The 14,493-nt window shown below is 39.3% G+C and overlaps 1 protein-coding gene across 9 annotated transcripts in view; it reads right to left on the bottom strand.

The window, feature by feature from the left end:
- LOC127575639 (NEDD4-binding protein 2-like 2) overlaps window positions 1-14,493 on the bottom strand; it is a 100,980-nt gene that overhangs the window by 83,615 nt on the left and 2,872 nt on the right. The window contains exons 2-4 of one of the 9 annotated variants that reach the window (XM_052025505.1): window positions 11,219-11,379; window positions 6,186-8,896; window positions 4,083-5,083 (exon numbers count right to left, since the gene is read on the bottom strand). In XM_052025505.1, the coding sequence (XP_051881465.1) occupies window positions 4,083-5,083 (1,001 nt within the window). In that variant the 5' untranslated portion in view covers window positions 6,186-8,896; window positions 11,219-11,379. Of the gene's footprint in view, window positions 1-4,082; window positions 5,084-6,185; window positions 8,897-8,978; window positions 9,189-11,218; window positions 11,380-14,493 lie in introns of those variants that run through there. The other 8 variants (XM_052025501.1, XM_052025502.1, XM_052025503.1 and 5 more) reach the window with 8 other exon arrangements.

Raw genomic sequence — 14,493 nt, 5'->3', positions numbered from 1 at the left:
ACAAGCATCCTTTTCCCAAATGTACTGTTAATAGTAAATCAGGAGCCACAAACATGTGAAAGCAACAATGTCATACCATGTCATGTACATTCTACTGTCCAACTGCTAAATTGAAATAAACAGTCACAACATCACAATTTGATCAGGAAATTTTGCAGATTGGAATAGGCTAATTCATTCTAGACCAGAGGCTGAAAATGCAGGTAAAAGGTATCCTATAACACATTGGTTCTATAATTAACAGATAAATTAGTAAAGTATAACAAATATTCTTGGAGAAAGCATTTGCCATATTTACAAATCTCATTCCCAGTAAATTGAAGGGTGCAATTGATATTTTCCTTCTCTATTCCCAAATCTATTTTGAATGCAATCAATGGCTGAGTGTCCAAAGCTCACAGGGTACAGAATTCCAAAGAATCACTACTCTATGTAAAGAAGTTCTTCCAGAATATCTGTCCTAAATCACCTTCCTTTATTTTGAAAGTGGTATCCCTAATTCTGGATCTCTGCCAAGGGGAAACATCCTCTTTCTATCTATCCTGTCAAGCCCTTTAAGTGTTTTGCATGTCTCATTGAAGTCATCTCTCACTCTTTTAAACCCTACTGAAGAGACCCAGCCTATTAATCTTTCCTCTTTTGACAGACCTGCCATCACAGGTACCAATCAGGTAAATCTTTGCAATGCTCCCTCTATTGCAATTATATTCTCGGTGTGGTCTCACCTATGGCCTATTACTACAGCGAGATATCATACTATAGGCACTCTTTCCTAGGGGCCACTTTACAATAAGATTGCTATCCCTTTTCGTTGGCACATTATAAATCAAACTATTGAATTCCCTATCATTATTGATGTCTCACTCTTCTTGCATCCCTCCTGAGCAGATGGGCCATGTTCCCAACTCTGCTTGCACTCCCCTGAAGAGCCATCACCCTTAACACTATCCAAAAGGGTAATAAAAAACTGCAGATACCGGAAATCTGAAATAAAAACAGAAAATGCTGGAACAGTCAGCAGGTCAAGCAGCATCTGTGAAAAGAGAAACAGAGTTAATATACCAGGTCAAAGACTTTTCATTAGAAACAAGAAGAAATATTAAAAAGAACAATTTTAAGTTGCAGATGTGGCAGGAGGAATGCATCAGGCAAAGAGAATGTCTGTGATAGGATAAGACCAAGTCAAAAGGCATAATAGGACAGTTAGAGGGTAATTATGCCTCTTTGGGTTGTGTTACCAAAAGCAGGGTATGGAACATGCCCAGCAGACTAGGCTGTACTAATGGACAAAGAAAAACAAAGTCAAAATCACAGATGGATGACATATGGCAGAAATGGCCAATTCTGGCACCAGCAAAAAAATCACATTAGTTAAAGCTACAGAATTTGATACTGAGTCTGGAAGGCTACAGCATGGCTATACAGGAGACAAGGTGTTCTGTGGATTTGCACTGGTTCTCTTTATAACAGTGCAGGAAGCCACAGACAGAAAGTTCAAAGTGGGATGGAGAATTAAAGTGATGGGCAACTAAAAGCTTATGATCACTCCAGTTAACTGAATTCAGGTGTTCTGCACAGTGATGAACTAATCTGGGTTTGATTCCTCCAATATAGAGGGGACCACATTGTGAACAGCAAATGCAGAACACTAGACTGGAAGTGCAAGTGAGTCACTACTTCACCTGCAAATATTGTTTGGGAAGGGAAGGGAAGGGAAGGGATGAAAGGATAGGTGTTGCATTTCCTGCAGTTAACCAGGTCAGGTCATGGGGGATAGTCGCACACATGCAGGACAAAAGTGTGCTCAGTTTGGACCAAGAGAGGGCTTTTTTTTTTAGTTATTATTATTCATTCAAGGAACGTGGGCTTTGCAGGCTGAGCTAGCATTTAATTGCCCATCCCTAATTGTCCTTGAGAAGGTGGTGGTGAGCTGACTTCTTGAACCACTACAATCCTTGAGATGTGTGTATATCCAGAATGCTGTTAGGGAGACAGTTCCAGGATTTTTGACCCAGTGACAGAGGAACAGTGCTATATTCCTAGTCAGGTGTGGCTTAGAGGGCAACTTCTGATGGTGTTCCCAAGCTTTTGCTGCCCTTGTCCTTCTAGCTGCTACAGGTTGTGGGTTTGGAAGGTGCTGTCTAAGGAGTCTTGGTGAGTTGCTGCAGTGTATCCGGTAAACTGCTGCTATTATGCATTGGTGGTAGAGTGAATGAATAGTTATGGATGAGGTTTGCTATGTCCTGTATGATGTCAAGCTGCATGAATGCCGCTGAAGCCGCACTCATCCAGGTTAATGAAAAGTATTCCATCATCTTCCTGACTTGAGCCTTGTAGAAGGTGAACAGGCTTTGGGGAATTAGAGGATGCATTACTCGCTGCGGGATTCGTAGCCTCTGACCACCTCTTGTAGACTCATTGTGCATATAGCTACTCCAGTCTCTGGCCAATGGTAACTGCCAGGATACTGATAGTTGGGGGATCCAGTGATGGTAATGCCATTGAATGTCAGGGGGTGATAGCTGAAACCTTTCTTATTGGATATAGTTACTGCCTGGCACTTGACAGAATATCACACATGTATCATAATGGATGTACTCTCCAAAACAAGGCTTGAGGATGAGAATCTGTTATTGGTTATTTATATCCTAGAGATATCAGTATCATAGTCTAAATAACCATAAATTTTGGAAACAATTTCAGCATTATAGTATATAAGTTTGAAACTACAAACCTGCACCAAGCTTTCAGAGAAAGTCCAATCATTAACAAATTTACCCTTTTCTGCTTAATCTTCAAACAATTTTAGTTGTCTTTAAGGCAATTAAATGGAAACTTCAAAATCTTCTATCCTTACCATTAAAATGTATACTTTATTAACAAATTAAAATAAAACAAATCATTCTAGTATTACCTTAACTAGGTTGACACAAACTTTCATTCTAATGTTATAAAACTGCATTAAAAATTAATCTGATCATAATTGTTTCAAGCAATACTATGAATAAATAACCTGGATGAAAATGTAGATGGGTGGGTTAGTAAGTTTGCAGACAATACAAAGATTGGTGGTGTTGTGGATAGTGTAGAAGATTCCCAAAGGATACAACAGGATATAGATCATTGCAGATATGGGCAGAGAAATGGCAGATGGCGTTTAATCTGGCCAAATGTGAGGTGTTGCACTTTGGGAAATCAAATGTAAAGGGACAGTATACTGTTAATGACAAGATCCTTAATAGTGTTGATGTATTGGGGGATTTTGGGGTCCAAGTCCATAATTCCCTGAAAGTGGATGCACAGGTTGATAGGGTGGTAAAGCCCTTATTAGTCGAGCACCGAGTTCTAGAGTTGGGAAGTTACGTTGTAGCTTTATAAAACTCTAGTTAGGCTGCACCTGGAGTATTGTATTCAATTCTGATTGCCCCATTATAGGAAGGATATGGAGGCTTTGAAGAGGGTGCAGGGGAGGTTTACCAGGATGCTGCTTGGATTAGAGGGCATGTGCTATAAGGAAAGGTTGGACAAACTTGGATTGTCTTCTCTGGAGCGGCAGAGGCTGAGGGCAGAGGTTTATACGATTATGAGGGGCTTATAGTAGACAATTGGTATCTATTTCCCAGAGTCGAAATGCCTAATACTAAAGGGCATGCGTTTAAGGTGAGAGGGGGCAAGTTTTTTTTATATACACAGAGAGTGATGGATACCAGGAATGTGCTGCCAGGAGTGGTAGTGGAGGCAAATACGATTGAGGCTATTAAGAGGCTCCTGGATAGGCCCATGAATCTGCAGGGAAAGCAGGGACATGGACATTGTGTAGGCAGAAGGGATTAATTTAGTTAGGCATTTGATTACTAGTTTAATTAGTTTGACACAACATCACGGGCCAAACAGCCTGTTCCTGTTCTATGTTCTAATACTAAAGTTTATCCAGATCAAAATACTTTTTCACATAACTAATGAATTACATGTCTGATTCAATAACTGCAGATTTCTCTAAGTGCAAGCAGTTAAGCTAATATAAACAATCACATTCTTTCGAAAACAAGGACTGAATTGCAAACAATTGGGATCAAACTTACCGTGAAAGTGTGGATTTTCCACAGCCTGGAGGACCACGCATAAATATAAGCAGTTTATCTCCAACAGCTGGATTTGTAAGTTGCTCTGCCTGCCGATATTGCTGACACAAATTGGGCTTCAACATAATCTGCTGGTGGTGTGTGGTATTTTCATGTGGGCCATAGTTGTGAAAATATCTAGATCGTATCATACAGTTATTAATAGGCCGTGTCTGCAAAATACTATCATTTTTCCTTGAAAATGCTATAAAGTTACTGTCATCAACATAACTATTACTTAGTAGTTTTTGGTCATATGGGAAAGAAGTTGACTCTCGTGATAAGACATTGTATCTTTGATCAGCAAGTGGTATATTGAATCTTGGCAGAGGTGGTCCTTGAGGACCTATGAAAGTCTGTAGTTGATTCCACTGAGATCTTATGGGGGTTCCAAGATTGTGATTCCAATGTACTGTATATGGGCATTCAGTTGTTAAAATCTGTGTATGTGGGTTTTCTATTTTTCCAGACATATGTTGTACATCTGCAATTCTTTTGCAAGCCTTAACAGTTGTATTTAATCCATATTTATTCATCGCATCTTCTTTGCTCTCTGCTGAATCTTGCGAACCATCCACATATCCATTTGCAAGCAAATCAGTCTCGCTTTCAATCTTTTCCAATTCCTGATAAAACAACTTTAATTCATTTTCAATTTCAGATGTGTTCTCAGGCACAGTAATACAATTCTCTTTATATGGCCCAGTCTCCTCATTGAATATAGAAACAGCTGACAATTCTTTCTCTTTGCTATCTCCCTGAAAGTTCTGATTGCTGTGTGGTGTAGGGACATCAGTTTCACTTTGTTGGTGAGCATCATCTGTTTTTTCCTTCACAGTCAATTCAGAGTTGCTTTCAATTTGCGTAGTAGTGTTCTCTGTCTTTTGTCTTTTGGAACTTGGAATACTTGCTCCTTCATCACTTAATTCTAAAGACTCTGTATTAACTTCTGAACCAGGCATCTGATAAACATGATAAACAGTGGGTAAATAAGTTTCTATTAAGTAATATTTTATAAAGCATAACCACACAATGTATATATTTAAAAGCTTACAATTACACCTGCCCCCAGACAAAAGGTGATAAAGAACTTCCTTAATGTACTAAATGTGAAGATTTGGTGCTATTTCAGTTTAAATTATTTGCACAAAAAATGTTGAAGGAACAATGTGCATGCAATCAGAGTTAAACTTTCCAAACTTTTACTTCTCATACTATTCTGATTTCAAGATAATTTTTTCTCCTTTTATTCCTTGATTGTGTAAAAAGGAAAAATATATATTTTATTTTTAAAATTTCAAACTCATGAGTAATTTTTTCATGTTTCAAACTGTCAGAAAATACATTTTTAATTTTGAATCAGGTTACCATTTCTGAAGTAAATACTTTAAACTGCAAATTACAGCACCTGCTCTGCAACTAAATTTCCATTCATCCAATTTTCCAAATCATACCAATGAAAGAACACTGATACAGAACAGCTCAGTGCTCCCACTTCTTTCTAAACTACGCAACACATACTTGAAAAAAATTGTTCAAACATTTTATTATTCTGTAATGGTTCTTTAACAGGGAAGGTCAGGCATGTACAAGACAAGTTAATAGTTTAACAGCTTATTTTTATTTCTGTAAGTCAGTTAGAATGCGCACAATTGAATATTGCCAAAACATTAACAAAAGTAGGAATATGATAAATTTTCAAATAGTTAAAAGTACTTTCTTGGGGATACAGTTGGACGGTAACCAGTCACATTTGAACAGAGTGGTTAAACTGGCATGGTAGTCTAGCAGTTAGCATAACGCTATTGCAGCTCCAGCGACTCGGGTTCAATTCCACTGCTGTCTGTAAGGAGTTTGTACGTTCTCCCCATGTCTCCGTGGGTTTCCTCCGGGTGCTCCGGTTTCCTCCCACATTCCAGAGGCGTACAAGTTAGGAGCTGTGGGCATGCTAGGTTGGAGCCGGAAGAGTGGTGACACTTGTGGGTTGCCCCCAGCACATTCTCAGTAACGCAAAAAAATGCATTTCACTGTGTTTTGATGTACATGTGACTAATAAATAAATACCTTATCTTAAAATATAATTGTTTGGAATCTCCTTAAAATGCAAGTTTCCACCATGTATGTTGCTGACACTGAGGCCTGATGACTCATTAATCTATATGTGGAGAGAATGCAAATATCACCTTCAAATTTAAAAAAAATCAGAACTAAAAGGCTTCATTTTACCAAATGTGTTCTGCTATATAACAAAAAACAAAATTTTATAATTAGGTCAGACAGCATCTGTGGAGAGAGAAATAGAGTTTAGGTTCTGAATTTTCTTAATTTTTAAGACTGGGAATAGCCAGAGATATGCTAGTTTAAGTTTGTAGAGAAAGTGGGAGGAGTGGGAAGGAGATAACAAACGGCAAAGTCTGTGATGCTGGAGGCAGGAGAGAATAAATCACAGAAGGGACAATAATTCAAGCAAGTGCTATAGTTGCAGTTTAAAGTAATAAGAAATATTTGGTTTTAGAAATGGTAACCTGATTCAAAATCAAAAATATATTTCCTGACAGTTTGAAACGTGAAGAAATTATTTGAGTTTCAAATTTAAAAAGTGAAATATATTTTTACCTTTTTTTTGTTACAATCAAGGAATGAAAGGAGAATAAATTACCTCAAGATCAGAAAACTTCAAGTTTGAAAAATCTGGTAATGTGGTCTGTCTGGAGGAGGTCCAAATTCAGGCAAATTAACGTAAGTTACCAGAATGTGTGAGGACATTAGAAAACAGAACTAAAAATGGCAGAAACACATCATCAGAATATAACAAACACAATGTTGGGTCTGGAAGCCTGTGATTCACATGGTCAGAAGGTGCATTATAATATTGAAGATGAAAAGGGGCAAAATGCATTGTTTTGAAAGTTTGTGATGATAGCAGAAACTGGAAAACTAAGTTATGGTGAGGGCACAGATGTCTACAGAAACACAAATGCATGTAAATTGGCAAAAGAGGCAGGTGGAATATAAAGAGGGGAATTGCAAGGTTAGTCAGTTGAGTGTGAGGATCCTAAAGAGAGGTTTTCCTGTACAATAAGCTAAGTTGGTACAGGAAGTAATTGGGAAGATAAATCAAAGTTTGGCTTTTATTACAAGCATGATACAAGCAAAATTGTACAGGGCTTTGGTGAGTCGCCCTGGTGTGCAGTAAAGATTCACCAGATTGATTCCTGGGACGTCAGACATGTCATACAGGAAAGGTCAAGCAGACTGCTCCGAAATTCTCAAGAGTTTAGAAGAACCAAAGGAGATCTTAAAAATTATTAAGGGGCTTAATATGATATATGCAGAGTTGATGTTTGAACAAGAGGATCACAATCTCAAAATAAAGGTCTGGCCATCTAAAGCCACAATGGAAAAAAGTCTTCATCCAAAATGGATTGAATCTTTGGAATTCTCTGTCCACGAAGGCTCAATCACAGAGTAAATTCAAGACAGATCAATAGATTTTTAGATATTAAAGGGAAGCAAGAGATATAGGATTAGTGCAAGAAAGTGGTGCTGAGGTAAAAGATCAATCATAATTGCACTGCATGGCAGTGCAGGCATGAGGGGCCTAATGAGCTGTTCTGCTTATTTGTATATATTGTGTACTCTGTACAGTTTCGAACTCCTTACCCATGGATATTCTTGCCAGCAGCAGTGCAGGAAGGTTCACTATATTAATTCCTATGAGGATGTGTTTGTCCCAAGAGAAAAAACTAGGTAAAATCAGCTGATGCTTTCTGGAGTTTAGGAAGAGGCAACTATCTTTGGATATGGAGTTTCACAAGAGATTCTGTAGATGCTGGAATCTGAAGCAACACACACAAAATGCTGGAGGAACTCAGTATGGAGTTTGATAGGAGAAATGCCCCTGGTGAGAGAGTATAATATTACGTGGCATTTTCTTAAGATATGGAGCTCAGCCACTTGCAAATCTTTGAGATTCGTTGCCTCAAGGAGCTGTGACTGTCAAGGCTAAAATATATTATTGGATTATAGAGGAAAATTAAAGGTCATTGGCAATAGGTGGAAAAATGGAACATACTCAAACTATCCCAACAAAGCTCAACATTAGCTCCAAGATTAAAGAACTGAGACCAATGATCAGACTAGCCGACCAAAAGCAAAACTAAAGCGATTTGAAACATTAAATCTGCTTCTCTCAACACAGGTGTTTTCTGACTTGTTGAGAATTCCCAACAACTTTCTGGTTAAGACCAGATCAGCCCTGATCTTAATAAATGGTGGTAGGTTGTTAGGATGTACTGCATCTCCTGTTTGTCAGGTCTGAGTAAGAGTGAGGCAGAGAATTGAAGTGACAAAGCAACTAACTTTACAAACAACGACTTCACTATAAATGAATTGTATATGAATGTAGTTTTTGATTAGCGAATTAACGACAAATTAAGATTTTTTTTAAAAAAGTGAAGACCACAGTAAATAAAACATCTCAAACAAAGTGCATATATTCTCTTGACGGACAATCACTGAGGACATAGACTTCGACGTTTGATACAAGGAACTTTAAGGCCATGGCCTGACTGATACAGAACAAACGCAGTATTTCGGGACTTCGTTTCCTCAAAGAAGATTCTGAACTAGCTTCCTCTTTTCCGGTCAGCTTCATTTTCCGTAAAACAATCCGAACGAGAACCACGTTGACAAATTACAAAGTTCACTGTTAGTCCCGGAGCATTCAGGAGTCGTAACGAGGCCAAAGCTTCAATCCTTTCAACGCAAAATTTCTGTATTTTCAATCAAATAAATTAAAACAACAACAATGAACGACAACAGCAGAATCCAGAAAGGGTCAAAACATAAACTCACCATTACCAAGAGAAGTTTATGTGTGAAAATCCTTTTTTTAACCAAAAACTGGCCTTTTATACCATCGCTCAAATTCAACGCCGACCGTATCACAACGGGAAAATGGCTGACCTGCCGTCGTCATTGGTCAACAGCATGCTGGGAGTTGTAGTTCACTCACCACAATGTGTCATTGTTAATTGACGCTAATCAGCCATGCAACTAAATTCTGGAGACACCAGAGACTGCAGATGCCGGAATCTACAGTAACAAACAATCTGCTGGAGGAACTCAGCGGGTCGGGCAGCATCGACGGGGGTTGGATTTTCGGGTCGAAACCCTGCATCAGTCCTGAGTTCCTCCAGCAGATTGTTTGGATGCAGTTTAACTTTTTTTTCCTCTGTCTACATAGGCTGCTTAAAATGGTTTCGGGCAGATACAGAAAACTCAGATAATCCAGCATTGGGGAGTGAGGAGGACGTTGGTGGTAATAAACCAGCCTGCTTTCCGGACTATTGGATGTTATTTTGAAAGTCCAGATGAAGGGTTTCGACCCAAAACGTCGACTGTCCATTTCCCTCCATAGATGCTGCCTGACCCGTTGATTTACGCCAGCATTTTATGTGTTGCTCCAGATTCCAACATCTGCAGTCTTCTTATGTCTCCAATTTAGATGTGAATGTAAGAGGTATGATTAATAAGTTTGCAGATTGGTGGTGTTGTTGGTAGCAATGAGGGAAAGAGGGATAGTGTTAGGCAATGATAGACAGAATGATATTAATCAATTGGTAAATTAAACTGAGCAATGCCAGATGAGATTTAATCCTAATAAGAGTGAGGCAATGTATTTGTGTGTGTGTGTGGGGGGGGGGGGGGGGGGGGGGTGGGGAGGGGGGGTTTGTGCGTAATAAGGGTAGAATATATACCATTAATTGTTGGGAGGTGACAGCCCAGACAGATAGGTTGGTGAAGGGTTTGTCTTCATTAGCTGGGGCATGGAGTATAAGAGCGGGGAGGTCTTGGCGCAATTTTATTGAACATTGATTAGGCTACAGCTGGAATATTGTGTGCATTCTTGTCACCACAATATAGGAAGGATGTGGAGAAGGCGCAGAGGAGATTTACCACAATGTTGCCTACAATATAATATTTCAATTATGAGGGGAGACTGGATAGGCTGGATTTGTTTTCCTTGGAGCAGAGGGAGGACCTGATGGAGGTGTACAGGATTATGAGATAATAGATAGTGAGAAATTTTTCTTCATGTCAGAGGTGTTTATGGCCAGAGAACACAGGTTTAAGGCGAGGAGTGAGAGGTTTAGAGGGAATCGGAGGGACAATTATTTCACTGAGGTTGGCTTCAATCTGGAACACACCACATGAGATGGTGGCGGAGGCAGGTACTCTCACAAGATTTAAGAAACATCTGGACAAGCACTTGAATCACCAAGACATAGTAAACTACAGACTAAGTGTTCGTAATTGGGATTAGTACAGTACTTGATGGTTGGCATGGACTTGGTGGGCGGAAGGGCCTGTTTCTATGCTGTATGACTGTTTTACAGAGTCCATCATATTTACAGAAATTTATCATGGCTATCGGTTGTGCAATTTGTAATAAGACTTGCTTGACATTGCATGCAAACATCTTATTTTTAACATATTGCAGGCCATTCTCCAATGGTTTTTCCCCAAATTGATTCAGGGCAAGCAGGTTCAGATGAAAATATTGAATAGGAGTAACTGAAAGCAGGGCAGGAAGGAGAAGTGAGAGTAGGTGGAAGAAAGGAACGAATAGTGGAGATAAGAGGAGCAGGAAGTGGTGAGACAAGGAGAAGAGGAAGAGAAAGCTGCACAGAGAAAGCTGAGGATATAATGAGTACTGTGGATTGAGGGGAACAGGTGGATGTTGTATACTTGGATTTCCAGAGGGCATTTGATAAGGTGCCACATAAAAGACATCCATAAGACAAGGATGCAAGGAGTTGGGGTTAATGTATTAGCATGGATAGAGGATTGGTTAACCAATAGAAGGCAGAGAATTGGGATAAATGGGTGTTTCTCTGGTTGGCAATAGGTGGTGAGTGGGGTGCCACGGGGGTTGGTGAAGAGTGAAAAAGATGGACAAGAGTAAGTTTCTGTGAAGGAAGAAGGGACATCGGAGAATAAAGAAAGAGAGAAAGGTAGAAGATAAAAGGATAGGAAAATACTGGGGAAGTGCATTGAATGTTCAGAGAAAACAAGAGATGGTACATAAAAACCTTAAAATCTGGTCCGCTCTCCTTTCTTCTCTATTTTCATTTGGGTTGCCAATAGTCCCATATTGTACAGGATTCATTGTAACTTAAAGTTGTCTCTTCCTTAAAACGTTGATACAGGATGCCAATTTCCTTGTAAAATTTGGTGGTCACATGGGTAGTGCCTGGAATTGCCAAGTCAGAACAAAATCCTTAAAAAGAGCAGTTAGTGATGTCATCACCCGGTTTAACATGAAGCCCAGAAATGCAGAGTGAACAGAAGGCTCAGCTGAGGACTTGCAGTAAAGACTCATATTCCCTCACTGTCGGTACAGTTTCTGGAGCCAAATTGATGTTGGGCCCAGGTCCTAGAGACCCACTGATGCCAGATCAGGTCCTTGAGGTGCATGTGATGCTGGTTTGCACTCAGATTAAAATATAAACAATTAGTGTTTTGAAATCACATAGCTTTCACATTTTTTCTTTCTGATTGGCTCATAATTGCTGGTGTCAGAGTGTAATAGTCCGATTTCAGACAAATCTTGTATAATATTTTCTTCTTCCTATTTCAATTGCTTGAGTTCGTTTCATACAATGTCTATGGTTATAGAAGATAGTTTGGTCAATTGTTGATGCAAAGATAGCCTTGATGGTAGCCCTTCCATGATTTGAGATGCATGTTGTGGGTAGCCCACATCTCTGCAGGCACAGATGCCCAGCAGATTGCTGGGTTTGAAGTCTTGATCTTTGAGCATTCTTTTCCCAGCATGGCCAGATACTGTGCTGGCACACTAGAGGTGGGGTGAATTTTATTATCAATTCTTTCGTTACTTGGAGTTTTAAGTTTTTTTTAAACACACACACACACACACACACACACACACACACACACACACACACACACAGTGGTAGGTGCCTGGAATGTGCTGTCAGGGGAGGTGGTAGAAGCAGATATAATAGCAACGTTTAAGAGGCATTTAGACAGACATATGAACAGGCAAAAAATGGAGGGATACAGACCATGTGCAGGCAGATGGGATTAGTTGGATTGGCACTATAGTTGGCACAGACTTAGTGGGCCAAAGGGCCTGTTCCTGTGCTGTACTGTTCTATGTTCTAGAGGTGACTCACAAGATGGTGAAAATGATCCTCAATTTCCAGAGTCTTGTTATGCATCTGTTTTCTTAGAGAAAGATGGGCAATGAGTAATTGAGGTTGCCAGCAGCAGACCTTTGGTAGAGGTCCTCACAGTGCTTTTTTAGCTATACACAGCAGGGATTCATGCTGCAAACTCTGTAAAGATGCACCACAAACTTGAGCTACCCTGAAAATAGCAAGGGTTGGAAATGGGTGTTTTTGCACATCCACTGCAATTTCCACTGTAGCCTTTTCTACTTTTAACTGACTACCATGGGAAGAGTTCTTTAAGGCTGAGACATGTTTCCATTGCTCTGAGAGGCAAATGTTTGGCAGCTGTGACCCCTTAAGATATTTTCCATCAGGGAAAATGCAGGTCACATTTTAACATAGCAATCAAGGTGACAATCAGCACATCAATTTTTTATTTTAAGGTAAATTTTCCCAATGTAGGGATTTAAGGCTCCACTGTTGGAGCATTGGTGCCAAATACTGTATCTGTTTAGTGCACTAAATAAGGTTAAACTAAAACTTGAGTGACTATGTGCTTGCCTGCCAGGCAGAACTGTAAACCATTGGAGTTCTATCTTGCAAAATAACTCCCACAGGTGTTAAGTCTGTGAAAATGAAAAACAAAAACATCTTAGTTGTGATTTTAGCTGGCAAAGACTAAACAGGTTCCTACAGCATAACTTTGGTGGCTATTATGTTGGAGCTTTTTATCCATTTGAGAAAGGCAGATCATCAGATTTTTGGACACTGAAATTTAGAGTTTGGGAATAGGGCAGGAAATTGCAGCCTACTTCTGTTTCTGACATTGGAACATCGTATCCAATTCTGGGTATCTAACTTTAGGAAGTATGTGAAGGTCCTAAAGAAATAACAGAAATAAAATTACTAAAATGCTTCCTGGGCTGAGGCTAGGCTGGAGAAAGAGATCGTTATTTTTGGAGAAAAAAAGTTTGAGATGAAATTTATGAAGGGTGTATATGACTGTGACTGATTTGGATGGGGTAGTAAAGATGGTCAAGAGCCAAGGGTTACAGATTTAAAATTTTGGCCAAAAGACACAACCATGATGCAAGGAAAAATGTTTTTTTTTTAATTAGAAAGTAATAATAATCCAGAACTCACTGCCTGTAAAGGTGGCAGGGCAAAAGATGGTAGAGAATTAGTGGATAAGTAATCCAGAGACCTGAATTCAAATCCTGCTGTGGAATTTAAATTCAGTTAATAATATGGATTTAAAGAAAAATCCCTAAAAATACGAGAGATTGTTGTAAAACCCCAACTGAGCCACTATTAAATATGCTGTTCTTTCTCTGTCTGACCTATGTGTGTGTTTGTCTCTGAAATAGCAAAGGATTTCAACCACTCAGTTCGAGGGTAATTAGGAACGTACAATGGATGCTGGCCTTTTCAAATGGACAATACAGAAAAGAAACAATCAGTGCTTTCAAAAGGGAATTGGATAGGCATGAGAAAGAATAATATGCAGGGCTATGAGGAAAGAGCAGGGAATGTGTCTAAAGGGGTTGCTCCCCAATCCACTCTCAAGGCACTAAACAGCTATCAAAGTCACAAACTATATCCTATACAAATGTGACAAAAGTAAACTATTTATCCTTGCCCTTCTCAACTTGTGGTTATTCATTCAAAAGTTGATCACATCATTCTTATCCAACATTTCTCTATTATCATCCAGATGGATAGGATTTCACATGCCTCATCTATTCTGTTATAGCCAAAGATTCACCTGCAATGGATTCACTTTCTATTCTAATATTGAAACCTCTGGTGTCTCCCAAGGATCCAGCTTTGATCTTCTGTTTTCATTTCTGAATTTAGAAAATATGGTTCTGAATCACAATTTCAGTTTCCTAAAGGCACCCAGCTCTACTCTGGCACAAACTCCTTTTACCCTGCCATCATCTCTAAACTGTCAAACTGCTTGTCCAACATTCAGTAACATTGCTGGCATCACAGCAGCCATAAATGCTCTGCTGTTAAAAATCAACATCCATGCTCTTGTGGCCATTAATCGACCTAATCAAAGTATATAAAATTATGAGAGGCATAGATAGGGTAGATAATCAGAGTCTTTTTCCCATGGTGGGAATGGCAAATACTGGGGGCATAGTGTGAAGGTCAGAGGGAGAAAG

The sequence above is a fragment of the Pristis pectinata genome, chromosome 11 (assembly GCF_009764475.1).
Source record: "Pristis pectinata isolate sPriPec2 chromosome 11, sPriPec2.1.pri, whole genome shotgun sequence".
Classification (NCBI taxonomy): Eukaryota; Metazoa; Chordata; class Chondrichthyes; order Rhinopristiformes; family Pristidae; genus Pristis; species Pristis pectinata.
The sequence above is the reverse complement of the archived record's forward strand: the minus strand, read 5'-3'. Positions and strand labels throughout refer to the sequence as shown.